The sequence below is a fragment of the Mauremys reevesii genome, linkage group 15 (assembly GCF_016161935.1).
Source record: "Mauremys reevesii isolate NIE-2019 linkage group 15, ASM1616193v1, whole genome shotgun sequence".
Lineage (NCBI taxonomy): Eukaryota > Metazoa > Chordata > Testudines > Geoemydidae > Mauremys > Mauremys reevesii.
Window position 1 is genome coordinate 31,196,589 of NC_052637.1, and position 27,873 is coordinate 31,224,461.

The 27,873-nt window shown below is 48.3% G+C and overlaps 1 protein-coding gene across 2 annotated transcripts; it reads right to left on the reverse strand.

Moving 5' to 3' along the window:
• Positions 1 to 27,785, reverse strand: CDR2L (cerebellar degeneration related protein 2 like). Of its 2 annotated transcripts, none has more exons than XM_039502123.1 (5): positions 27,185 to 27,263; positions 8,424 to 8,536; positions 7,386 to 7,534; positions 6,267 to 6,464; positions 1 to 3,238 (listed from the first exon to the last, which is right to left on the reverse strand). In XM_039502123.1, exons 1-5 carry the CDS (start codon positions 27,261 to 27,263, stop codon positions 2,353 to 2,355), a joined length of 1,425 nt encoding a protein of 474 aa, XP_039358057.1. In that variant the 3' UTR covers positions 1 to 2,352. The 2 variants fall into 2 exon arrangements, with proteins under 2 accessions (XP_039358057.1, XP_039358058.1); XM_039502124.1 differs by having other exon boundaries at positions 2,353 to 3,238; positions 6,300 to 6,464; positions 27,185 to 27,785.
• Between the last annotated feature and the right edge of the window lie 88 nt (positions 27,786 to 27,873).

Sequence of the window (27,873 nt, forward strand, 5' to 3'; positions counted from 1 at the left end):
TTTCAGCTTTCAGAATACCGGGGTTTCTTTTTATTTAGGAAGAGAATAAAGCATTTTTAAATATATTTATCTGATGTACACTTAAACTGAGATGCTGGTTCATAGTTTACAGTGTTTGAAACTGAAAGTGATAGTGATCCCCTTCACACGGATGCAACAAACAGATGACTTTAGAACAGACAAAGGTTCAAAAGTCCCCTAGTATAAAGATTTAGGTAAAGGAACATTAATAATCAACACACCAAGTATCATGACAGTGGCAACAAAGAGCATGGTGAATTCTCTGAGAAAATCTACTTGATGCTTACTTTTTTTTTTTTAACAACTGCTTTCCATTATAAATAAATAAGGCATGAAGGTTCTCCATACGGTTACCAGACTGGTAGCCACAATCATGTGTATGGCTCCTAATACTTCTGAGTTTGGGGCCACTGGCCATCTGAAAATGTCAAGGGTGCAAGAGAGAAGCTTTTGGCATTGGGCAGGAAGGGGGAGGGTATTTGCAGAACTGGGCCCCTCTGGCAGGCCAATCTAAGAGGCAGCAGTGGTGATGGTTTGGAGGTTGCACCTTTGCAAACTGCAATGAAGGCAGCTTTTTGAAAAGAAAGGACAGAGGGACTGATCCTGCAAAGTGCTGAGCACCCTCAATCCTCACTAATTTCAGTGGGAGCGGAGTGCGGTTGGCTTCTCACGGGGTCAGGTCCCGAATTTGGAGAATAAGACAATGGGGGGGGGGGGGGAGAAAATTAGATACATTATGCTAAAAAATAACCAAAAGACAGATTCTGATCTCATTTATACCAGTGTAACTCCAGAAAAACAGACTTTGGGATTTAAGCTGGTGTAAATGAAATCAGAGTCCAGCCCAAAGTTTCCTTAAGTGCATGTTGAATACTGTTCAGTAATTTATAACTTCAGTAACTTATACCAACTGTCAGGATCCTCCCCTACAGCTGAGTGCTCTGGGTCTGTATCTGAAGCTCTAGGGAAATGCTGTTTATCTGCATATATTCATGAGCTCTGCAAGATGCCACATACAAATGTCTGACCAAACAAGGCCCACTCTTGGTTTCTGAGAAACGGATACTGGTGATTCCTGAGATTGGGGAGGCCTGTGAAGAGAGTAGAGAGATTCTGATGCTGGCAAATTAATTTGGAATATTTAAAACTCCATGGCAGGTGACAACCTTTGGAAAAGGCAGCTCAGCCACGTTGGATTATTGTCAGCAGAAAACTCTCTGTCAGCTCAGTCAGGAGTATTGACAGTGAAGGTCTGGGGACAGTGTGATAAATACTGTTGTTGGTAATCACTGCTCTTAACACTTTAAGAATGTGGTGCTTTGTTGTTATCCCTCCACGGGTAAGTCACTGCTAATCTGTCTTTGCAAACCCAGACAAGTCATATTTTAAGAGCTTGCTAGGAGGGGCAGTGGTGATCTCTTGAATAGCAAGGCACAGAGGACCAATACCCAAACCTAGAGATGAGGGGTATCTCTCTGAACCAGTAACAGTACTTCTTGTTTGGCTTCTGGGAAAGCCCTGGTCATCAGTTTCAATCATTAGATGAATTCAACCAGACTGTGATTCACCTAGAGTGTAAAAGAAGGATATCCTATATGCTTAAAGTCCTAAGACTGACTTATCCGGGGAGGCTGATGAAGACATAACAGTAACCAGTTCTACAGTTCTCTTCAAGTTTTTCCAGTTGCAATGAGTTTGCATTGTAAATCTCTGAAAAACCTGGCTGATAAGAGAATGGCTTAAATAGGAAGAACATACGGCCCTTTGTGGAACAGAAAGGTCAAACTAAAATGTCTCAGGTACAACTGTGGGTCCTTTGCAGTAAACCAAAGAGAGAGAAGGGCTGAGTGTTTTGAAGCAGTTTCTGGAAGTTCTGATGGCTTTTTTGTAACACTGCACCCATGCCATTCCAGGACACTGCAGGAGATCCAAGCTTTTGCCTGCAGATAATCAAACACAGTAGCTGGAAGAGAAGCTGAAAGGGTGGGTAGTTGGTTGGTTTCCGGTGTTTGTGATTTCTGGTTGCTGTAGCAATACATGCAGGAATTCATTGTAAAGTTTCTGAAACAATCTAGAACTACAATATACAGCTTTTCCAGCAGGTTCAGAAACCCTGGCAGCTGGGTTCACTTGGAGCACTAACTTACAAAAGTGACTTGAGTCTTCATGGCACTTTCTTGCCCTTGAGCCATGTAGGCCCCCTTCCTATACAAGAAAACAAAGTGAGAGGCCTCCAGGCAGCAGGGCTGCTCAATATTTCGTGGAGCAAAAGAGAAGAGCTGGTTGTTGAGGTTGCATGTGGGAGCAAAAGAAACACCATGGCGGTGGGATTCATTTGCTAGACTTGTTTTTCACCTTGGTGGCATTGATGTCGGCTTTCGTCTTCTGGATGCGTGAGAAGATCTCCTTGAAAAGGGCCTTGTACTCTGGCTGACTCTGCTCCAGCCGCTTGTCCACAGCCTCCACGTGTTTGCTAAGGCTCTTCTCTATTGTCTTCCGCTCTTCCAGCTCGTGACCCTCTCCCCTGAAGTCCCTGAAGGAGCTGTCACGAGAGATAGGGCGGGAGGTCTGGACTCCGGTGTGGCGCACGCTGTCCTTGTGCTGCCGACATTTGCTGAGGAGCTCTTCGTACTTCTCCAGCAGGGCGTGGTACTGCTCGTCCACCTCCCTCAGGATTGACATGCCCCGCTTGCGCACGTTGTTGGCGTGCAGTGTGTAGTTGCCTTCGTGCCGGCTCACAGCGTCCTTGGCCACGATGGCATTGAGGGCGGTGTCGCTGCAGCTTTTCCGGACGGGGTGATTTGGGGACGCTGTCATGGATGCACTGTGAGTTTTACTCCCGTCTTCCTCTGAGAGGTCGATGTAATCTGCTTCAGGGGCATTGTTTAATGGCTCCAGAAGTGCTTCAGACAGGTTGTCTTCTCTGCTAAGAAGATACTTCTTGACTTGTTTCATCTGCTGTAGCTCCAGGAGCTCAGCCTCCAACTCCTTGATGCGCAGTTTGCAGCTTTCCATCTCGCACACCCGTTGCTCGAGGTCTGAGTACTCCTGGATGACGGCAGTGTATTCGCGCTCCACCCTTTCCTTCCGCTGCTTCTCCTGGTTGACTTGGGACCTAAGGGAATTCACCATGGCCTGGAGACGCTCATTCTCCCTCTCCATAGGGTTTTGGTTGAGCTCCATTGAAGAGCTGTGGACCTGGAACGCATCTTCATACCTGTGGCAGAGGGAGATTGTAGTGAGTTATTGACAAAATAATGGTCCCTTAAGGATACTGGAGCCAAATTCTCCTCTCAGTTACCCCAGTCATTTCACTGAAGTCCATGGAGGGAGCTACCCTGGATACACACTGGTGTAACCAAATGAGATTTGGCTTGTGGGTGCTTTGTTATTATTTGTATTACTGTTATGCCTAGAGGCCACAATCAAGACTGGGTCTCCGTTGTGCCAGGTACGGTACATAAACATGAAAGCCAGCCCCTGCCCCAGGGAGTTTACAGTCTAATTATATGAGAGACAAAAGAGTGGGAGGGGAAATGAGAGACACAGAAAGGAAGTGACTTGCGCAAGGTCACATAAAGGTCAGTTGTAGAGATGGGAACAGAACCCAGAACTTCTGACTCCCACTCCAGTGTCCTACCCAGGCTGCTTTATTCTTTCCCTTCACATGGAAACCTGTATGATGGATTCAGCAGCTGGCAGTTCTCCCTTCTAACTGTGTTACTTTGCAAAGGATCTGGTGAAATGCTACCTGCCCAAGAGCACTGCAGATGGAACTTGTCCCCCTATACAGACTAGGTATAGCGCAGGCAGTGGCTGTGTTAGCTTCCCCATTCTGCCCCCCACCCCATCCCTCCACTTAATCCTGGAGAACCATTGGTAGAGGTGAGAGGACTGTTCACCCTCCATGATCCTTATTCAGTCACTAAGATTTCTGACAGGATTGCCAGTTGGGGCTGCCCTTTTGTGACTTGGATGCTTGGACCTTGTCTATATGAGAGTTTATCCCAATTTAACTTAAACTGGCTTTGAGACTGATTCTGACCCTTGCGCCGGTTAAACTAAATCACTCCGTTAGTTAAACCAGTGCAACTTTCTCATGCAGATAAGGCCTTCGCTTTTGGCACCATGAGTGACAGCCGCCAAATTCATTTTCCACAAGCCCCCTTACAGCCATTTCGTAATAATATCTTCAAGGCACTACCAACTTGGGCTGAAAATACAGGGCTTGAGATTTTTCCTCCCTGGGCTGGTAGGGATTCGTCGCATCAACTTTCTATCCTGGAGAAGGAAGGGGACATAAGCCAAATGCTAGTCATTTTGCATTAGGAGTATTTGCCCACCTCCCACTCTCTGGTAGTGATTAAACATCACTGGTCTAGTCAGCAGGGAAGGGTCTTAGTCCGTTCCCACCCCCTCTGTTTGAAATGAAGACAATGGTGGCACCTAGGATTGGAGGCAGAGGAAGAATTGGCAATAATGGGAATAAAGTCTACACAAATGTAGTGCACTAGGAACCTCCCACCCATCTCCCCTTCCCCCTGTGCTAAAGGCTAACATTGTAAGCTACTGCCATGGGAATCTGTGCTCTTCAGGCATTTGGCTTTGCCCACCAAGGGAGGACAAAAGTGGGAGAACCTGCCCTGAAAAACTGTGGTGCCTAAAACAACAAAGTAGTAAAATTGTGGAGTGTGTGTTGCAGCCTCTGAGCTTAACCCCTCCCTGAAAAACAAACAAACAAAACTTGATTGTGCTGTTCTGTGTCCAGGAAGTGCCAGCTCTCCAGAAAGAGGAGGAGGAGGTTTATAAAATGAGGGTAATGGAAAAAGATTCTTGCTGGAGTAACCCCTCTTCCAGTGCTTCTGTATCATGGAAACCACATGAAATATTCTCCCCCATAGCAGTCAGGAAATCTGTTTTCCTTCTCCACCCCAATAAACACTCGAGTTAGAACAGATTGGAAAGGATAAAATACCATCCCTTCCCCTCTAGGGCTTGGATGGTGATGGGGCGTATTGAACAGATTTCCTAATTACTGTAGGTCAGAGTGACCTGCAAACCCCAAATGCAAATTTAAAAGCCAAACTGTGCAGTGAGGCAATGTGGGTAAAGTACTACAGGGGCATGGTGGGAAAACAACCACATGGATATTGAGTAGACTTTGCCTAGAGGGAGATTATGCCCTTGTAACATCCCCTTCATTGCTCCAGTAGAATGCCGTGCATTTTGTATCCCCTGGCAGTGCAATGCTTTCCTATAGGATAGCAGGTTTATCGATTCTCTGTTTAGAGAAGATTCCATCACGTAGGAAGCTGAGCAAGAAATGTCCCCAGGAGGTCAATGAATTACTACCCTGGCTGGATTTTAGACAGGGTGGGATGAACAATAACAACATATGTGTTTGTACAGCATCTAGCACAATAGGGGCCTGGTTCATGATTGGGCTCCTGGGTGCTACTACAATACAAATAAATAAATAGCAGTAACATGCGTGAAAAACCCATGGCTGCTCTACTGTAGCTGCGGCAGAAGGAGAAGATGCAGGATTTCACACTCCTCTATGTCATCTGTCTGGGTGCAGTTGATAGGGAGGTGCTGGCTGTGTCAGCTGCCTCACCAGGGACCATGTCGGGGTAAGGCTTTGCCCCCACTGTGCACTAGACAGTGGTGGGAGGATCATCGTGGGGGAATACTGGCTCCAGCTTTTTGGATGTAGATCCAGCCCTGCTGCCTAACGTGTGTTTCTCTATAGCACTCAGGAAGCAGCGTGCATGAGAAAGGTGGAACCACTCCAGGCAGTGCCACTTGGGCTGGGCACTTCCTTTCCTTCCCCCGGTGCAGCACGGCACCAGCTAATATAATGACCAGGAAGGAACCCTACCAACTACAGAACTGTACAACTGTGTGCATTGTCTTGGGGTGGGGCTCGCCTTCCTCTCAAGCATCACGTTTTGGGCTCAGTTGCAGAGATGAGATGCTAAACTGATGCTAAATGGCAAATCCTGTGTTACTATCCCTTTTTTTAGAGTCATATCCAGTGTTCCCTGACTTGTGCTACTCTAATGGACTGGGGTACATAGGAATAAAACCTGCCCCCATCTCGTGCTGCTGGTTTTCCCCTTCCCCTCTCAGCAGAAATGCCAGTTTTAATGGGAAACGCGCTCCACATACAGTCCAGGGTAATTAAGGCAAAGGAGTATCTGCTAATTCCCAGGACTTTGCTGATATTCCCATAGTCTCCGCACCTGCCTTTCCCTCTCCTGGCTTCATGGTGATACCTGGGGCTCAAGCACAGCTCCTTGAGGCAGGGGAAGGTATGAATGGTTCGGCGCCGCTCCCTTTTCTCCCGCCGTATGCGCAGCTGTTCTAAGCTCCGCAGCTCCTCCACCTGCTTCTGCAGCTCCTCCACTTGGTTCTGCAGCCCCTCGATGGTCTCTGTCAGGCTGCCAGGGTCAGAGAGAAAGAGAAGTGAGGCGAGGCAACAAGGAAGTTTAGGCGCCCATCTGCTGAAGATCTTGTTTAACAATCCCCTCTCGCTATAGGGGAAGAGTGCACTCCTCTGAGGGCAGATCCTGCATTCCTTGCATAGACCAAAGTCCTAGATGGGGGAAATTTTGGGTGCACTTCTAACTGTGACGAATTCTGCCCGAGTGTTTTCTCTCTTGATTTAGATGAGGGGTGCCTATGTATGGAGGGGGCAGGTGGAGGAGGAGGAGGTGGCAGACGAGTGCAATCATTTGGGATTCTATTCTTGAATCAATTGGCTAGAACAATAACCTCCTGGGAATTTGCTCAATCCTAGGATATCTCAGCATTTAAAAGATGAAAGTAGGATGATGGTGAGTTTATTCCTTCTTCTCTTTCTCCCATAGAAATAAAAGGCAGAGACTGGCCAGGGATGGTTTCTACGCCAGTTGTGAGTTCAATTTGTAAAACAGTAAGTAGAGCGGTGACACTAAAGCTTTCTGCATGTGTAGCCATTTTTAAAAGACGTGGTGTTGTACAAGACACAGTGTAACAATCTGGTGCTCCCAAGGACTGACTTTGGTCAGGGTCTCCTTTTGGAAGGGAAAATGTTATTGATCAACTGGTGTTAGCTGGCAGGGAATAACCTAGTCTGGGCTGCCCTAGAGGTCGAACTAGTATCCTAATACTGACTGGTGGACATTATTCTCCTTTGAGCCTCTGCTCCTGTAGTTCAGGGAATGGAGAACTCAAGGTGTTTTCCAAACACTTATCTGTTCTTGTTCAGGACTGCCAGTCATCTGCCCTATAAGGCAAAGCACCTTACTACACCCTGGTCCCCTGGCTACCGACCAGATCGCTGACCTAAGGAATCCAGCACAAGCAGTGGGGAACGTTACCATTGTATCTTCTGCTGGGATGTCTTGCTCTCCAGCACAAGCTTCTGATTAGCCAGCTCCAGGTCCCGTGCTGTGAGGTCCAGCTGCTCATAGACCTTAGCGTGCTGTTCGTTCATCTGGCGCAACATCTCCAGCTGTTTCGTGAGGTACTGCAAAAAAATTCAGGAGTCCGTGAAATGTGAGGCAATCCAAGACCTGTGCTTGTGCACAAAGCCCATCCCTGAACCACCTCCCTTTTCACTTTGTCATCAAGGGACTTGACCGTGCAAGATACTGAGATCCCTCACTGTCCACTGACTTCCAGGGAAGTTCATGCTTTTGGTTCATCTACCTAAAGGAACCACCTTATCCTCACTCTTCCCCAGCCTTCCAAACGCTATTCTCTGAGTGTCTGCAATGACCCCTGCTGGCCAAAGAACAGTGATGTGCTGCTATTAAAATGCTTCCTCTGCCTGTGGGGTTGGGGTGAGGGACTGTGGAATCTATTCATTTATTTTCCCACAACGTGCGATTTGCAGCCATTGCATTGTTCGCTCTTGTGTGTCCTCTCCCTTTCCCCCACCCTGCATCTGTCTTGTCTTTGGGGCAGGGACAGTCTCTTATTCTGCATTAGTGCAGTGCATAGAACCATGGGGCTCCATGCTCAGATAGCTACTAAACACGGTCACTGGTAACTGGAATCAGGCAGGCATTGAACAGAAGTCGGTTTGGGGTCCGGTTTAGGGACAGAATAAGGCTGAACACAACCTAGAGCCAACCAAAACAGAGGCTCCCAATTGGGAGGGCAGAGGGACCCTCTGAGTGTGGAGCCCAGACTGGCTGATCTGCTCTATTAGGACTTAATCCACCACTGGTTCAGTCCCTTCCATATGTGGCTTTAACTCCCCTCCCCCCTCAGCACATCCCTTCACTCTCTTAACAGCCTAGCAGCTCCCATTGGCTGCAATGAGGCGGCTAAAATGTCCCCCGCTTTCTCACAGCTAAGCCCCTCAGATAGCAGCAGCAGGGCGTTATCCTGGGCTTAGGCAGTATCTGTACCTCTATCTCCTGCACTTGCTCCTCATTGGTTGCGTACATCTGTTGCAGCGAATCCTCTAGCTCTTTATTACGCTCCAGCAATGTCTTCCCCAGTTCGGCTGCCAAGTGCAGGTCTGAAAAGTAAAAGGGACAAATTGCTGAGACTGGGGCTCCCTGGAACCATAGGTCTGAATACCAGCAGGGCAACTGGGTAGAGCTGCTGAGGTGTGGGTTGTTCAGACGAGACCTTGAAAACCAAGTTCCTGTCTTCTCTGCCTGGACACTAAGGCACCATTGGTAATAGTTGTGGTTTGCCTGGTTCCCTCCTGAGACCACGATTTTGCTCCCCTCACCGTGGTGCCATGCACTGTTGGTTGGTTGTCTGATGTTCTCCATTTTCCAAATGTTGGCTGCATTTCAGGGGGGCTGTATGTATACAGGGGCCAGGCCTAGAGTCCTCAATCAGCGCTCAATCTTCTGCTTCACCCAATTGCAAAGGGGCCAGCTCAGCCCCTAATGTAAGATAGGGCAACCTTGAGGCTGTTCTAAACTACATCCTACCTGCAATGGCCCTAAGGCGTCTGTCTAACAGCTGGGGAGAACTGGAGCACAGGAGACTCTGGCCATGTCTCCTCACCCTGATGCAAGGGGGTTGAGTTGTGTCCTGCCAGCTATACAGGTTTTATGCCACTCCTGGAGCCCCCATACATCAAGGGACCCCCCATTTGGCTATTTAAGCCAGCTAGATGGCCTCTTTGTGCCCTAATAGGACGACTGTAGCAGGGCTCAGGATGGCGGGAGGAGCCCGTAAGGGCTGATCTCACAAAATGTTGAGTGCCTTCCACTCTCACTGTTGAGGTCAATGAGAGTTCGGGTGCTCAGCACCTCTTAGGGTTGAACCCGTAGTGTGTAAAGCACCTGGAAGTCCTTGGCGGGGGAGAGAGGGGGAGAATCCTCAGTAGATATTTTTTTCTCCACTTAAGGGAGTGGCTAGCCCTCCCCCAGCATCCGTTGCCCACGAATAGTGTGACATGAGTAATAAAAGCTGCCTGCAGCCTGGGGGAGACCGCGCGGTCTCTTCCATCAGCCTCCACACAGCTGGCTCTGTCACTGGCTGTCATGGCAGCTTACGTCTGTCTATGGGCATCGGAGGCGGCGGTGTGGAGTGGCTGCCTGGAGGGCAAATTGGCATTTGGCCACGTAACTGGTTCCCAAGTTCTTCATCCTCCAGGCATGTGATTCAGACACTTGGCTAGCTCCTGAGTCTGCCTGTCTTTCCAGGAGAGCCTCTCTCTCTCCTAGTCCAGGAGAGCAGCAGGGGTAGCTGTCCCAATTATCCCTCCCTGGCGGGATGCAGAGGGGACAGTGCTGGCGCTGAGGTGCTAATTGAATCCCACCCTCTCTGCTTGCTGTCAGGGCGCTTTAATGAGCAGTCCCTCTGGGTGCTCACTGCTGGAGTCTGTTACCATGGTAGGAGGGAGAGACCAGAGCCCCTCTAGCTCTCCCCACACGTCCCCTCCCGCTCTTAGGCCTCAGCTTTCACAATGGAATTAGCGAGTTCCTGTTCCAAATGCCTTACCTGTGATTAGCTCTTATGGAACTGCGTCCAGCTTCCATGGGATTTAGACCTTGTGCTGGCAGGGCTGCGTCTAATATGCTACAATCAGGGCAGTGAATTTACTCACTGGCATCTGCAGTTCCCCAAATAGGGCTAGTAACTCTGCAATGTCTCCAGGTCACTCACATGCTCGCTGTTCTTCCCCCTGCCCCCGCAGCCTCCCCTTGGTAAATAAAAACAATCTTCTTTGCCTTTCAGCCTGGTAACGCAGTGTTGCCAACTCTCACAGTATTTCTGTGAGTCTCACAATAATTGGTGGTTTTTCTTAAAGCCCCAGCTCCTGGAGTCATGTGATTATGTGAGACTCTCAGCTTTCCTTTTTAAAAAAGTGAATTGCTAACCCTCATGGTTGAAGAGAAAACCTTGAAAATGTAGACCCTACAGGCTCCAGAATCAGAAAGGAAATAAGATGAACTTCACAATTTATTATTATTAAAGTTTCATGATTTTTTTTGAAGGGGCCTGGCTCCTGATTTTAGAATGCTTGGGCTTGGCAATCCTGCTGTGAATATGAGAAACTGGGCCAGATACGCTAATATTTCCCCAGTACATTACAACACCCACTCTGGCCCCTAAATAACCAAATGTAGGATGAATTTCAGGATAGCTATGCTGTGGCCTAAAGCATTTGCAGCTTCTTCCAGAGGTTAATTTGACTTGGCAGTCGATTAGGAGGCAGTGATATTTAATTGTTAGAGCAGGGGGTGGAGGTCTGGTCCACACTATGTGGTTAGGTCAATGTAAGCTGCCATGCGTTGTGGAACTTTCTGTACTTAAACTTGGCTCCCATCAATGTAAGTGCCTCTCTACGCCGATTTAGTAACGCCCACCCTGAGTGGCGTAGAGTCACGGTCAATGTAATCAAGTCGACGCTGTGTCAGTGTAGACACTGCATTGCTTACGTTGACTGTTGCCGGCTTTCTGGAGCCATCCCACAATGCCCCACCCTGACAATACAATCAATACCAGCGTCCTGGTGAGGGAGGCGCACTGTCAACGCAAGGAGCTAAGTGTGCACATACACAAGCGATTTAATAACTGCAGTGGCAGTGTGCCCATGTAAGTTAGGTTGATGTAATTTTGTAGTGAAGACGTGGCCTGGGAGTCAGGACTCCTGGGTTGTATTCCCACCTCTGCCACTGACTTGCCATATGACTTAGGGAAAGTCACTTAACCTCTCAGATTCCCCATCTGCAAAATGGGGATTATATCTACCACTTGATAGGGGATCTTCAGAGGAATGACGCTCCACTGATGATGCAAGGTATTATTTTATTGTTACTAATTAGTTCTGGCACTTTCTGATTTTTATCTGTAGACATAATGGAGCCTATGTGGGAAGAGTGTTTGAGTGTATGTGGCAAATGGCAATGCACCTTGGCTGGTTGTGCTGAGAGACCTCAAATTATAGACAGGGCTAGCTCTCTGGATTTTGTCCTGTACTGATTGGCTGGCAATCACATCCTTCTCCCTTTTCCCTGTGAATCTGCTCTCCAGCCATGGACTGTCCTGTGGGGGTTAGTCTGAGATCTGACCTTTTAATGACTATCAGAGTGACCAGGTCTGAGGGCTGCAATCATTGGAATGACTGTAATCAGTATATCGGCACAACTACTGGTACATGGACGACCTTCACCTTCCTTTAGCCACGGAACAGCCCCCAATTTCCAAAGTGCTCTCAGGGGACCGAATGCCTGACAGAGATGGAGGAATGGTATATTAGACTCCAGCTGGGCTGGAGAGAACTGCTTCTCCTTCAGCTGCTTGGGTTGTGGTTAACCGCATTTTCCGTTGACAATCCCCCATCCCTCCCCAGATCATGTATTTTTGCCAATCATAGACATGTTGCAAATCTCCTCCCGTCCAGCCCGATCTGGTTGGCAAGGAAGGCACCCCCAGCACAGAGAAACCTGGAGAGAGGCGTCCACGCTGCGCTCCGGGTAATGAGGCAAGAGACTCCCCCTCTGTGCGGGATTACATCAGCTCTTTCCCACCATATGGCATCCAATTTAATCAGCTGGGGTTGAGTTAAGTGGATTAGGCCACACAGGATCCTGCATCATAATTTAAAGGACTCTGTCAGCAATAATTGAACTAGAAAACAGGCAGTGTCTGGGGAGAGGTGTAAAGAGATTCTACAGCTCAGAGCCAGAAAACTGTCATCTCTCCCCCCTCCCCCCGTTTTTTTTTAAAGAGCGTGGGTAAGGGGCCAAGAGAGTGGGTATGGGGGCAAGAGACGCAAGGCAGGAAAGAGGAGAATCATCTGTTCTGGTACTTGTAACCTGACTCAACCCTATAGTCCTCCACCATCCAGGGACCCTACACAAATGCAGCCCACCAGCCGCAATGCCATTGACCGTATTGTCTCGCCTCTAGTTTTTCTCACATCTGGGTCTCCTCTCACCCACTTCAGTTGGTCTCTTGATTGGCTCTTCCCTCCCACTAAGAGTTGTTGTGGGCACATGGATGTGCGTAGGCAGCTCCTTAATATCTTACTTCACATAGGTCCCAGCAGGACCTATGGCCAAGCGTGACTCCTGCTCAGCAGGACTCAGATGCCGCATTCCTTTTTTCTTAGCTGCTGAGACCTTGGAAACTGCTGCCTGTTGTATTTTTGCCCACAGATCATTCAGGAGGTGGTTAGAGTGTTACACAAGGATTTAGTAGAACAGTTGTGGCCATCTCCTTGATTTAGATGTTATACTGAAACCTACCTCCACTCCCCTTCTGCACACACACAGTGCGAGATAACTCACCCCTTCAGCAAGTGTGAATTATGGTGCAACAATCCAGATACAAACTAAGGCTCTGTCCACACTACAAAGATAAGTCGACCTATGCTAGGTTGACTTACAGTCACCATATTAATTACTGCAGTGGCCGATGTCCCCGTTACCCTCCTTCCGTCGGAGGTGTGCACCCTCACCAGGAGCACTTCCACCGATTGACGAGGGGCAGCCTGAGGACTGAGAGCCAGGGCTCTCAGCTCCATGCACCTCCCCACCAGGAGCCCAGCTGCCCCCCAGGCTTCTCCCCTCTGCGCTCCGGACTAGGAGTGGAGGGGAAGCAGCCTGGGGTTGCTTGCCTTCGGTGGGGAGATCCGCACTGGGAGTCCAGTCAGCTGCTGTGCTCCCAGCAGGGAGTCAGGACCCCAAGGGCACCAGGGATCTGACTGGGGAGCCCGGGTGGCAGCCTCAGCCTGGAGCCTAGGTGGCAGCCCGCCTTGGAGCAGAGACCGGGCAGCAGCCTGGGAGTCGGCTTTCTTGTGAATTTCATGGCTCCAGCCAACAGCTGATGTGAAGAACTCACCCTAACTACACCAACATAAGCCCTGCGCTTCTCGTTGAGGTGCTTTTATTATGTTGGCATAGCAGGGGAGTTGCATCGACGGGAGGAGCATTTCAGACAAAAGCTGACTTTGGTTGACAAAACTGTGTAGGGTAGACAAGGCGTAAGGCGCTCCTGCCCTCGGTAACGGGCTCTGCAGTTCGTGCAGCACAGCTTCATTCTGCAGGGCCTCCTCTGGCCCCACCAGAGACCTAGGTGATACAGCTACAGAGTTAAATAGGCATTAGTAGCCGAGGCTGTTACACCGATATAAGAGCCCCGGGAGGGAAGGTGTGCTTTGCTCTGGGGTTGAGAGATGCAGGAAGGTTAGTGCAGATGCCGAGAGGCGCAGAGGAGAAAGCTCTGGCGTTAACAATGATCAGGTTGTGTGGAGTGGCAGAGAGGCGGCCAGGGCTAGATGAGTGGAGGGACTGGGCAGGGGAGAAGGGCTGTGATTCTGAGGGGCTGCTAAGCTGAACTCAGGGCAAGAAAGAAAGGGAGCTCACTGCTGCCTTTTTAGTCTGCACCCCCTTGGATTCAGGAGGCAGCTGGAGAACGTTCCAGTCTCTGGGATAAGTTAAAACTACTCCAAGGCTATTGCAGCAGCCCAGGATAGCTCTAGCCACATGCTTAGGGTACCCCTACCCTGGGATCTGAAAGAGAGGGCAGTGTCGGGGTATTCTGCTGGCCTTATGCCTCATGGGGAAAACCCCCAGTGTGCCTCCTTCAGGCCGTGGGAGTCTTTCCACTGACTTCAATGGGTGGTGGATCAGACTGTATGTCTGGGGCATTCCCTGATGGCTCTTTCTGACAGGTATCCTGGCATAGCCAAAGACACATTCTTCGCCAGCATATAAGGGTTGCCATGAAATAGAATCGAGCATCTCTTGGCTGCTCTGCTGTACACTAGCTGCTGCACCAGCCTGCATAGCGCCACCCCTGATAGAGAGAGCACAAGGGTGACTTAGTGTCACTGTGGCCCCGCACCCTCTGGGCTGAGTCTGTGGAACACAGACTCCGGTGCAGAGGCCAACCCCGAGGGGTATTTTCCTTCACCATCTGAAAAGACCTTGGTTTGTTATTTGTTTTACCTGCTCCCTGCTGCTAGAATTGTGATCCTTTAACTGTGCAGGGTTCCTTGTTCATATGGCCTTACGCAGGAGGACACGATCCTGTAGTACGGAGGAGGTAGTTCTGATTTTTTTTTCTCTTTACATTTAGATAATTGGGCTATTTAGACTATAAAAAGCAGCCCCTGTATAATAAGTGCCTGATTTTCAGCGGGGCTAGTCACCTACAATTCTAATGGAAGCCAAAGGGAGGAGCAGGTGCGTGGCAGCTTTAACCACCCCAACCCCACATCCAGACCCTCCGCTGCTTGTTGTAATGAGCCAGATTCATCCATCATGGAATTATGCTGAAGTCTAGCCAATTACAACAGGGATCAAAGGGTCTGATCCTCAGCTGGTGTAAACTGGTGTTGCTCCATTGATTTAAGTGCACTCATTGGTCTCCAGGTGGAGCGTAAGGTCCTATGACCTGGTATCGTCTTTCTCCCTGTGCCATGTGGCCACAGCTACAGTCAGCTAGGGCACTTGCGCTGGATCCTCTTGATATAAGGGAGAGGGAACATCTGGCAGGGAGGGCTCTGGGACTCTGGAATTTGCTCTCCACCTTGGTCTGAAATAGGCCAAAGTTGGTGATTTTTTTTCCAGGCACGCTGCAAAAGGCACCTGCTTGAGAATGTCTCTGAAGAAGGCTGAGGGTCCGCAGCCTAGTTGCTGAAGGTGGTAGTTGGCACAGATGATTTGAATGTCGCCGAGATTGAATTTAATTGTAATTACTGTATAATTAACAATGTTAGGGTGCCAAGAGACTTGGAGAAGTCTCTCTATCATTTTAAATCTAAATAAGTAGAACTACTCTGATTTACAGTAACTGGGGATCTGCCCCAAAGATTTTAGTGGGGGTTTGTGCATTCTGGGCCCATTGTAATGAGGATCAGCTCTAGTGAGGCTTTGCATATTGTATTACCATGGTCACTGCTCCACCACAGGCAATGCAGTGAGTCTGTACATGAAGCGGTTAGAGCTCTCAAGAAACCTTAACAATGGAACTCGCCAGAGTACAGAGAGAACAAGCTCCAGCTGACAGCAATCTGCAAGATGCTAAATAATCTGCAGCATGTGTACTGGGGTGGATAAAGCTCTTGTAGTGGGAGGGTGATTAAGGTGCGCTCTCCCTGGGGAACTGCTTCTTAAATAGGTGTAATGTGTGGTGCAATCTGGCACATTTCAAAGCCAAAATAACTGAGGCAGGGATGGCAGGGACAGGTGGAGTAGTGCCAGGAGAGGGGCATGGCTTGAGGACGTTCTGTTCCATGGCAACTTTTGAGGTTTTGAGATTTGGTTTAATTTTGCATTGGAATGGAACCAAAACCTTTGGTGTCTGCAAAAATGAAATGTCTGGGGTGGTTTTTTGTTTTTTTTGGGAGCTTTTTGATTTGGGAAGGTGTGTGTGTGTGTGACTCACTCACTCACTCACCTGGCCTGGGGTGTATCAGATCCAGGATGAAGTCCTTGCTCTGCCTGATTTAGAGCAGAGTTTTTCATCCCAGATCACCGTAACTACCAGGCTGCATGCATGGGCACACAGTCTTCCTCCCCCCCACCCCCCACCAACAAAAACCTCGTGGGAAATGATAAGTCTCTGCAAAATGGAAGTGTTCTGACCCCTCTAGTCATTAAATCCACCAGAGGCAGAGCCAGCTCCCCCTGACTTCCCTCCTTCATCTCAAATGGGTTATAATGATCATGAACAACCATGATGCATATGGATGTCATTGCTGATCTAATGAGATTTGCTGGGACTTTTTCTTGCTTTTGTCATTCCTTTTCTTTGTCCTTTCTTGGCCTCACTTCCTTCCCTCTCCAATACCGGGTTGGATTCCGCCATCCCCCAGCTTCCATGGCAGAGGCTGTTGGCAGTGGAAAATCCATGGAGGGAGAAGTGGTGGTGGTCCAGGAGTGGGAGCCAGTGCAGCCCACACAGTGAGCAGCTGGCTGGGGTTGGAGCATGGCTTGGGCAGCTGGAGCATGTGCTGGATCAGGGGCCTGAACATAAGAACAGCCATGCTGGGTCAGACCAATGGTCCATGTAGCCCAATGTCCTGTCTTCCAACAGTGGCCAGTGCCAGGTGCTTCAGAGCCTGTGCGTGACAGGCTACTATAGAGCCCCAGCCACAAACTAAGGCCTGGTCTACATCTAAAACTTGGGTTGTCCTAGCTCCTTCGCTCAGGGCTGTGAACAATTCACCACCCTGAGAGACAGCGTTAAGCTGGCCTATGCCCCCGGGGTGGATTTACGACAGCAATGGGAAAACCCCTTCTGTCGCCGTGCTGCTGTAGTGCGTGTAGTGCAGACAGACCCTAAGCTGCCATCCTCCACCCAGTGGAAAACCCCAACCTGCCTTCCCAGGGCACAGGGGCAAGGCTGGCCCAGAGAAGTATAATTTGCACCTCGCTGTGGCAGCTTGAGTGAATCTGCCCCCTCCAACTTTTCCAGCATCTGTTGCTCACTCTCTCTTGCAATCTAACCCTCCTCCTTTATATTCCTTCCCTCTTCCCCGTCTCTCTGCTTTTGCTAATGGATAAGAGAAATAGCTTCTTTTGTCCCTCCATTCGCTTCTCTTTCTTCTCTTCTACCCCATGGAGAAATTCCCCTCTGAATGGTCACAGGTGTAGACTTTCTTGGCAGGGGTCACTTTGGAACACTAACCTATCACAGGGATTTTCTCTCTCTTTGTGAGTGCCTGTGTGTACACACGTATATAAAGCCAGTGGGCCTGCTCCTGCTCCTGCAGAAGGTACCCTGTGTTTTGCACTGATTCCAATGGGAGCAGTGCGTTTCGGTGCCATTTTCCACCTCTTGTCTAAACAGCTGCTTTGTCACAGCCTCTCGCCTGTGTTTGTCTTTTAGGCGCAGTGGTTTCAAAGTGGCTCAGTGATTGGTCACATTGACTCCCCATTATCGGGCACTTATCATAAAAGTTTCATAAAGAAATAAAAAGCCTCAGCTGCCCAGGAGATAAGAGGATGCTGAAACTTTCCTGTGCAGTGTCCTCCCCCAGGCAGCTCTACAGTGAAAGGAGAAGAAGCTTCCCTAGCCAGATCAGCTGATAAAATTTGTGCCCATTGACAAATTCTTCAGGGAGAAGCACCTCCGTGTAAACTACTAAGGGTCTGTGTCAGAAGGTGGCCTGGCCTGGAGCACCTTCCTGTGGCAAGCTGCCATGTGACAAGTGCACCTGCCTCACTGTCCCCAGAAATAGTCCAACAGTCTGTCTTAGGGCAAATGGCCCCTGTGCATATAAATCATAACAAAAGCCCCACAGCCCCAGCATCAGACACAGCCCTGTTGTCCCTCACCACACCGCTGCTCTCTAGTGCAGCCGTGGCGCCTCTCAGCGCTCCCCAGCACAGCCCCAACTCTGTCTGTCTTTTCCCATCCCTGGACCAGCACAGCCCCCCCAGCCCTTCAAACTGGAGCACAACCCTGCTCTTCCCAGTGGGAACCCCCACGACCGCTTTGCTGGGAGCATCCTTTCCAGGGGAGTATCCCTCCTCCCGGCCCTCTCATCATTCCTATGGGTCCAGCTGTCCATCCCCGGAGATGACTGAGGATAAGCACCTCTGCAACTCCCCTGCCTTTCATCCTCTCCAGCCCTGGCTCACGGGCTTGGGGACTCCAGCCAGAAACCACTTTATGCCTCCCTCTGGGATTCCTACACTCCCCTGCCCTTCCTGACTGAACCAGTCTGCTCTGATTCCCTGACCTTCTGGCGCCCCCAAGTGCTGCCCCACCCTCTTAACTGGGGAACCACCTGCTCTGGCACAGGGGAGCTGGACTGGCTTCATTTACTGGGGCCAGTCTGATTCTCCTCTCCTTTACTCTGGTGTAAGTCAGGAAGCCAATGGAGCTGCACTGGTTTTAAAAGAGATTCATGCCCTTAATGTGCTCGTGCCTCTGCCTGTCTAGGCAAGTATCTTGTGTGCTCTTCCTTCCCTTCTACTTCTTATTGCATTGATTTGATGTCTTTCGGTGCTTCCGGCTCTCCCGGGCCATCGCCACCAGCCCTATTGTCTTTGCCTTCCATTTAATCAGCAAGAGTTGGCTCCATGCCTCTGAGCAGCATTCTTGCGGAGAGGACAATGGATGCAGAGCAGTTAGTGGCTGGCCTCTGGATGAGTGACCACACTGATAGCCATGCTATTCCAGCAGCAGGCCTTCAGATGTGGCAAGCTTGGAAGCCACCCACCTACCAACACTTCTGCCTCCTATTGCCCCGTGTGCTCTGTCATATGACGACGGTGTATAGAAAGAGTTGCTTTCTTTTAGCACCGAACAAAGAACTTTAACAGAAGAATAAGGAAAACAGAATTATCCCTACCTTACCTTCTCTCTCTGCTACACCAGAGAGCATCTGCCTAGAATTTCCCCTAGTACTGCTCCTGCCTGGCTTCTTGCTTTAGTTTTAAAGAAATAGTACACACATCCTCACCACATTCTTGCCTGTCATTTATTTCCTTTGTTCTCTGTCTTTTCACAGCCACATATTAAATGTCTAGAAGTCCCATTAGTCCAAAGCTACAGTCAGTGGCCAGTAGAGGAAAAGATGATACAGGGGGTATATGGCCAGAATCACCCCCTCTTTTGGGTGGGTTTGAGGATTCCTTACCCAGTTGAATCTGTGCCTCCCAACTCAGGCCATGCACAATCCTTCTAGCATAAGTTGCTTCAGGGGTAGGTAATAAGCCAGGGGTCGGCAATCTTTCAGAAGTGCTGTGCCGAATCTTCATTTATTCACTCCGATTTAAGGTTTCGCGTGTCGGTTATACATTTTAATGTTTTTAGAAGGTCTCTTTCTATAAGACTATAATATATAACTAAACTATTGTTGTATGTAAAGTAAATAAGGTTTTAAAAATGTTTAAGAAGCTTCATTTAAAATTAAATTAAAATGCAGAGCCCCCCAGACTAGTGGTCAGGACCCGGGCAGTGTGAGTGCCACTGAAAATCAGCTCGCATACCGCCTTCGGCACGCCTGCCATAGGTTGCCTACCCCTGGAATAAGCTATAAATCCATTTCCCTCTAGATCAATGCTTTTCAACCTTTTTTTATTGAGGACCCCTAAACAATTTTGAATGGAGGTGCATACCCCTTTGAAAATCTTAGATGTAGTCTGCGGACCCCGCCTCTCCCCGCCACCCCCCGAGGTCTGCAGACCACAAGTTGAAACCCACTGTTCTGTGGTAATGACAACCTTTCGCAGACCCCTTAGACCTAGTCTCTATGGCCTTCGACCACAGGTTGAAAACCACTGCTCTAGATTGTTAGTTCAAATACAGCCTAGCAATTAGTATCTGAAAGTCATTATCAACTGGAGGCGATTGAGTGACCTACATGAAATGAATTAGTGATCTCAGTCCAGTTCTTGGTGGACAAGCTGTGATGGATTTGGAGCTGCCTCTAATAATGTATGAATTGTATATGTTTGCCGGACTGTTGTATGCAGTCTTATTGTAGCTGTGTTGGTCCCAGGATATTGGGAGACAAGGTCGGGGAGGTCATATCTTTTATTGGACCAACGTCTGTTGGTGAGACCAACAAGCTTTTGAGCTACACAGAGCTCTTCCTCGGGTCAAGTCTGATTGTTGTAAGAAAGGGTTATAGTGTGAATACAAGGGGTTAATTCAAGAAGAGGTTAACTGTGCATATGCAGGAAAGAGGACAATGGCTTCAGATAGCCACCCATTTCCACCCCCCCAGGGACAATGCTAGAGCCAGCCTCTTTGAAGTGTCACCTTTGACACCCTGCTGAGCTCAATGGACCAGTTCATCAAGGTTGCGGGCAAGGGGTCCCTGGTTGTAACCACAGGGAGGATCCAAAGCCCTGGAAAATTGGGACAAAGGACTGTTTGTGCTGTGTTTCTACAGTTAAGATTAAACAATACTTTGTTTTGAGAATGCTGTTTTGGGTCTCTGTATTCACTGCTGGTCACAGCTCCCAAAGGGAAGAACCAGAGGCACCCAAGGCCAGTCACACGTGTTGAGTAATCATGGTTGGTACATGCGTTACAGTAGTTAAGCACCCAGTCTAGGAGCAGGAGGATCATGGGATTTCACCCTGAGAGAGATGAAAGTACAAGGCCAGAAACCTGAAGGGGTGCACTGAGACTACAGAAGTGAAGCTAGCTCTGCAACCGGGAGACAAGCATCCACTTAAGGAAAACTATTGTTGCCCCTTCTTCCAATATTATTGTCCCTTGTGGTGGCAGATGTCTGGGACTTGCTGTTTGGCTTCCCAGTCCTGGAACAGAGGTTGACACAAACGACATGCAGGGCAATACCTTCTTTCAGGAGTCTCCGCCCAACACCAATGCCCAGAGAGCAGCTCTGCTTCAAGAACTAACTCTAATCAGGCCCAAGGCAGAGAGCAAATTCCTCTGCTGCTTGCACAAGCTCTACCTCCCCTCTACAGAGACCCTTGCATAACTTCAAGCTAACAACAACCAAGCATGTCTTCCCATGACTGAACATTTGCTTGCATACTTAGAAAAAGAACTTGGAAGACTATGTGTAACAGCACCACATGACACCTACGATAACAATATTGCCGTAACTGGCAGAGAGAGGTTGGAGACGACAGAATGGGCTTGGAGACTGAACCCTCTCACTCCTAGGACGAGGAACGTTATCAGGGCTAGGGGAAGCTTGCACTGTTAATGGCCACCCTGTACTCTGCAGGTGAGATCCCTGACTGGTACAAATCGATACAGCTTCACTGAAGTCAGTGGAAGTGTGCTGATTTATACCATTGGGGATCTGACCTATTTCATAGATGCACAGAGGAATTCAGTCTCTAGGGCTGTCGGCCAGCACTTTTTATAAAAACTAAATTTACTTTAAAACAACAACAACAACAAAACAATTGCACTAGGTGCAAGGATCAGAAATTTGAGGCCCTGAGCTCTTTTTCCTCCAGAACATTTTCCAGGAAATGGGGTGTACGGATGAAAGAGCAAATATAACACCAGCTTCTGCAGCTAAGCCCGGCAGGTTGCTTGGGTTCGAGAAGAGACTGCACATTGCTACTGCACGTTGCCTTAAAGCCCTGGGCTGTGTAGATTTTCTGAGTGTGTCTAAAGGGCAGCGCAGCTCTAGCAGAAAGATGCATTCCTTGCACTCACAAAGCTGCATTAAGTCCCACTGGCAGGAAAGAAATGTATGCTTAGGAGCTTCCAAGGGAGATGGGGGAGCTTGCTTCCCCCTTCCCCTCTTCATTTAAAACTCTGGTAGCAATGGAGGCTGGTGGCCTCTGAAAGTACGTGAGCGAGGTGTGCACAGCAGAACATGTTAAGCAGAACTGTCCCATTATATGCAAAGGGTCTGATCACTGATGAGAACTCAGCACTTAGCAGGATTGAGCCCCCATCTTAACACTAATATTTGTTAAATATTAATTAAATATTATAATTAGAACTAGTTTTTCTGGACTGGGTTGCTTTGTTTCTAACTTGGGACCTTATCCCCACCACCTCATGTGGAAAATCAACCTGTAAGCTCCCATTGCCTCAGTGGTAGCAAGATCGGGCCTTTTGCCGCCTTGCTCTGAGTGGTTTCCCCCTCAGTCTGCCACTCTGGATAAAATCCATCTCCCTGTCACCAGCCAACTCTGTCTGGTACTGAGGAAAAGTATGAAGAACCGAAGTCGTGAGAATGGTGCATCAGACTGACTGGGCTGTTTTCTAAATGGTCGGTTGCTCTTAGGCTCTGACTTTCCTAGACCCAGCAATAATGTGGCTTGCTATGGCTGGAATGTCCTTTAGGATTCATACAGCAAATCCTCCAGGCACAGCCTAGCCAAGGAGAAATACCTCTGGTCAGCTGGGCTGGAGACACAGAATCCATCTGGTTTTCCTCTCTTCTAATTCCACTGCCTCCCACATCTGGAAATATGTGCCTGAATTTTAGCAGATGGTGTTGAAAGAAGCTTCTATGTGGGATTATGAAAGGAGATTCCTAAACAGATTCTACATGGGGTCCTCCTACTCCCCACTGTCCTGCCTTTTACAGCTGATTTGGGGATTTTTATACAGGGAACTTTTCAGATTTGGAGAATCTCAATTCTTCCCCAGCTGGGATGCAGAGCTAAATATTCTCCCTTTTCCACATCTTATCTGGCCATCCGGTCTGCTGTGCTGTGCTTGTTGTTTTAAGCATCTTATTTCCAAGTGGCTCAGCAATTAGTCACCAAAAAACTTTCCATTACCCAAAGACACATTCAGTGTCACATTCATAAATAAATGAGAGATCCTGGGTCCTTCCAACTGTGCAGCTTTGGAGGAAACAACCACTGCAATCCAGGAGGTCAGGTGATCATTGTGACTTCTCTCCCTGTGCAGCCAGGGTTGTTGCATCAGGAGAGATGGAAATTGGGATGTCCTGTGCACCCTAGTGCAGTGATTAGTTCATTCCTGGATGAACTGAGTGGTAGTTGTAGCTTTATGGACCACCATGTTTTAATGTAGACTATGTTAGAAAACTGAGGGCTGAGTCTCCTAGTTGTTAGTTAATGCAGGATCTGACCTATTTCGTAGATGCACAGGTGCTGTGGTTGTTAGTTAATGCAGACTCTAATCCTGCATTGCATCCTCAATCCCACATGTTTTGGGTCCATGGCAACATATAGGGCCTGATTTTTAGAGGTGCTGAACACTTGTGACTGCACTTTCAACCCTGTAAGTCAACAGGAGCTGTGAGTGCTCAGCACCTTGTGTCATTTTCATTCTGCGTATGTAATGTAATAAGCAATACAAATGCCCAGGGGAGGAATAAGGCAGGATACTTAGGCCTGGAGATCTCAGGGATGTTGAAGCTGCAAGTAGGGTGACCAGACAGCAAGTGTGAAAAATCGGGACGGGGGTGTGGGGAAATAGGTGTGTATATAAAACAAAGCCCCAAATATTGGGACTGTCCCTATAAAATCAGGACATCTGGTCACCCTAGCTGCAAGGCCCAGATTCCGCACTGTAGTGAGGCTGCTTTGCACCACACTACTGGTGCAGAATGGCACGGTCTGCAAAACCGGCCATGGGAGGATCGCACCAATGTAGGGGGATGTAGAGTGGCAGAGATCTCGCTTAGTGGTTTCTATGCTACCCCCCTCCCTGCTGCCAGCATGAAGATGTGTCTGAGGGAAAGGGACTATGACCAGGGCTTCCTTCAATTTCTCTCAACGCCCCCTGTTGCTGTGTTAACCCCTTGAAACTGTTAGCAGCTGGTATAACTTAGAGCAGCTTCCAGGCTGTTCTGATTGACAGTAGGGGGATCTGGCCCAGGATCAGGGGAGTGCAAATGTCACCTTTGCAGCCTTCTTCCTGAGCTGCACTGTGTGCTTTTTGGCTGTAGATCTGAGCAAATGACCAAGGAGTCCATTAGGGGACATGCAGGACTCTGAGGACTAAGGAGAGGGATGACAGAGAGGAGGACTTGTTTGGGAGGTCCATAGAAGGAAGATGAAGGAACCCTGGGAGAGGAGGAGAAAGAGCTGTTGGATTCACTGTCCACTTAGTTAGAATCCAAGTGCAATTTACTTTGAATGCGTTCATTTGTTTTTAGTGCAAATGCTGTTTTAATGAACGGAAAAGGTGTCCCTTATTCTCTCCAGGTTGGGTTTTCTAATTCCAGCTCATCCTCGCTCTCTGGAGCTCTCGCAGCATGGACATTCCAGCTGCTAGGGAAAGGCTCATTGTCCCCTCTCTCCGTGACTTTACTGTCACTACACTCCTGTTTTATTCCTTTCTTAAAATCACGAGACACCTGCCCCAATATGCCTTTCCCCAGCCCATGGAAAATGATGCTATAGCTAAACTGAGCTCATACTGCCTGTATCCTCCTATGGAATGTTGTTCGTGTTAAGACAACGTGGAAGGAAGCATTGCTGGAATTGGAGAGGCATAACCCAGAAATCAGTAGCATCGTTTAAATTGTGTCAGAATAGCCTTAAAAAAAATAAAAAAACAAAAACACAAAAGCATCTCCAGAGACAAATCATAGGCATGAAACAGTCCAATTAGATCCTCTGGTCCATCTCCCTGCTGGTGCTGGACTTTACAAGCTGTCAGATTTCAGGGCTGGAATTTAAATCTACATCTCTAGGGGAGATGGTGACCTTAGTATATCCCCTTAGACCATTCTGCAGTGAAATCAGCTAAATCATGCATCAGAACTGTTTTGTCTGTGTATGAACTACACACATACTACAAGCTCCTTAGGGGTAGAGACTGAATCTTTTTATACGTTAGCACCCCCATGGCACCTGGTGGATAATTAGCAATTACGAGGGTGCTTCAGAAAGAAAATGATTGGGGTTTTATTTTCTCTTAAAAAATAGACGATTTCAGCAACATTCTTTAAGTGCTGAGGGCTCCATAGGGCATATTGGGGAAAAAGCATGTGCTTGGAGCAGTGCCGGAGTTGTGATTTACGCTACACACTTACCGGTACCCAAGTAGTTAATAAACATAAGAATCACAGAACTCCCAGTTAAGCTGCCCATTGCTTAGCAAACAGTTTTGGGCATAAATGTAATAAATATTTGATGACACTGCTAAATCATGATAAAGTCCCAGCAACCAACGGGTTCATCCAAACTGCCTCCACCCTCCTGGTACTAGTTTGCCTTTTGCCCTCCTATCCCTTGCTCAAATAAATGGTCTTGTGGAATATCCTTTTATCATCTCACTGTCTGCCAAGCACTGCTTTTTCTCTGAGACCCATGGGCTGTTGGCATTCTGATCCTCTTAGTAAGGCATAATGCCTAATAATCCCACTCTGTCTTGAGTTATTCCCCCTTCACTCTGCCACCTCCTAAGAACTAACAGCACCATGACCTGCACGTTGTCATTGAAGATTTGACCATACATTATTTGGCTGTAACAAAAATGCTGTAATAGCAGTGTCCTTACTGAAGAGCTTTGTGCATCATGCAGATTAATTACTGTTGTAATTACCCTGCAGTACCATTTCATTGATTTCAGTTAAGGGCTTCTCTGACACTCCCCTTCAGAGCTAGCTTAGATATAAATATTTGTATATAGCCCCCACTTTCATAGGAGACTGCAAACCCTTTAAATGAACATTTTCTTCCATCCCCTAAAAACTGAGGGCTAGATTCTGATCTCAGTTACGTGGGTGTAAGTCTGGAGTCAGTGGAGTTACTCTGGATTTACACCAGAGTCATGGAGATATGAATCTGACCTGGGTTTAAGATACTTTTAGTGTTGTAAATGTTTTACATTAGAAATGCTGATTCATGAAACAGAGGCCAGTTACAAGGCTAAAATAAAGAAGCCCCTCATTGTTCTAAGTTTCCTACGTTAATTTTTGTTTTTTGGTTTGCATCTCTGTTCCATAGCAAGGCCCTTAGGAGCTTTGGGAAGAAGCCCCCAACTAAGTGAATACTGGATATTCAAGAACCCATCATGTTTATTCAGTTGACTAGTCTGGGCCACCCAGGTCCCAGTTTAGTTCAGGCATCATATCTTGTGAAACAGGTTCTGCTATCCAGCAATATTTCTCTGCCAGCAGCTGAGAAAGCAGAGTTGGAAACTGACCGGGAGGGCTCTGTCTTCATTGTTAATTCCTCAGCCCCTGCCCTTCAGTTGAAGTTGTGAAAACTTTAGATCACACCACCATCTACTTTTATAGTAGCTGACTAGCAATACACATGGAGCTGGACAACCTTATCAACTATTTATTTACAGTTGACTTTTAAAAACCCAAATCTATGCATATGGCACACAAAAAATCACACTGGTGACCTTATTTTAGTGTCATTGATTTTCATTGAGCATAGACAGACAGTTACGTTCATTCATGGGCCTCTGGTCTGAAATGGGAGAGCAGTTTTTCCAGTCATTTATTTACTGAAGTTTGACTCAAAAGATGAAGATAAGCAAAAACAACCCCCCTCCCCACCAAACACACAATGTCACTAACCACCTCCCTCCCCAGTCTTTAGGCTAAACACTGGATGGAACAAATGCAAATGTTCAGGTGGAATTATGAACACAGACTGTTACTTTAAAATAAAACTTCACAAGTGAATATTCAGATTTTTTTTTAAACTTTTGGTATTTCTCCCCCTCCCCTGTTCTCTGTTGCCTTTGAGGCAGATGGGTAAAATCTTCCAAAGTGCCTATAGGGCTAAGGAGCCTAAGTCCTATTGCATGTAGGCTCCTAAATCTTGCAGGAGCTTTTGGAAAATTTGCCGTATGTCCTCAATTTGGGATAAGGCACTTCGGATTTTTGGTTGAACTGCCTCGCCTGGCTCCCTCTAATTTAAACTAATCTATCTAAAGTTTAAACAGCCTATCTAGTTTTTTTAACTTTCTGGCCTGGATTCTGCCCTTGCCAATCTGACACCAGTATAACTCCGCTGAAGTGCATGGAGTGCCACCAGATTGACATCAGTGTAACGGAGCAGTATTTGACTCCAGCCAGGGTTTGAAGTTTACAGAGGCTCTTCCCATGCACTATTAAATACCCGTGATGGTTACATTTAGATTTCCATCCAGATGCTGGTATCTTACAGGCACCAGAGTTGATGAGATTTGAAAATAAGGAGGAGTGTGTGGGTGGTGGGGAACAGACTATTTTCCCCCTAGAAAGAGGATTTGCTTCCCCCCCTCATTATCCCTCTGCAGCATGTCTGCATTCTGCACTTCCCAACGGTCCCCCCCGGCTCGGATGTGGGTTCAAACCTTTCCTTACCCTGCTCCAGGTCCTGCTGGTCGTACCAGGGCTCCTCTTCCTCACTTGGAAACTCCTCCATCCTGTCAGCGCTCAGCATTTAGCACCCGCAGCCCAGAAGGACACGCAGCATTAAAAACCAAATAAAAAACCCCACTGCCGTAAACCCAGGAGAGGCTGGGAGCATGAAGGGGGCTACTGCTGCAGCGAGAGCAGGGGTGGTTAAGGACTAAAGGGGGCGGGGGGGGGGTCCACTCCAGTGGATCAAAGCTCTGCTTGCGGAGGCGGGTAGGGACCGGGGGCCAGGCTGCAGGGCTGAGCTTGGCCAGTATTGCCCGCTGATGCAGAGCTGAGGCTGGGACAATGCAGCTGTCCTGTGCTCTGAGCTGCTACAGCTGGTACCAGGCTCCAAACGCTCTGTCTGCTCTTGCATCACCTTCTCTGTCCGTCTCCATCATCCATCTGCCCTTGTAAGGGGGAGACGAAGGGGCGGGGAGGGAGGGGGGTTTGAGACGTGGCAGGCGTCCCTTTCCTTCCCTCTGCTCCCAGTCCGACTGTCCGGAGGGGCGGTTTTGTATGGATTAACTAGGAGCCTGGAGACTGCAGGGGTGGTGGGTGGTTTTTTTTTTTTTTTTTTTTTTTTTTTGCACCGGGATATCTGGGTGATGCACAAAAGAAAGAGGAACCTTCCTAGGCAGCTAGTTCCTGTT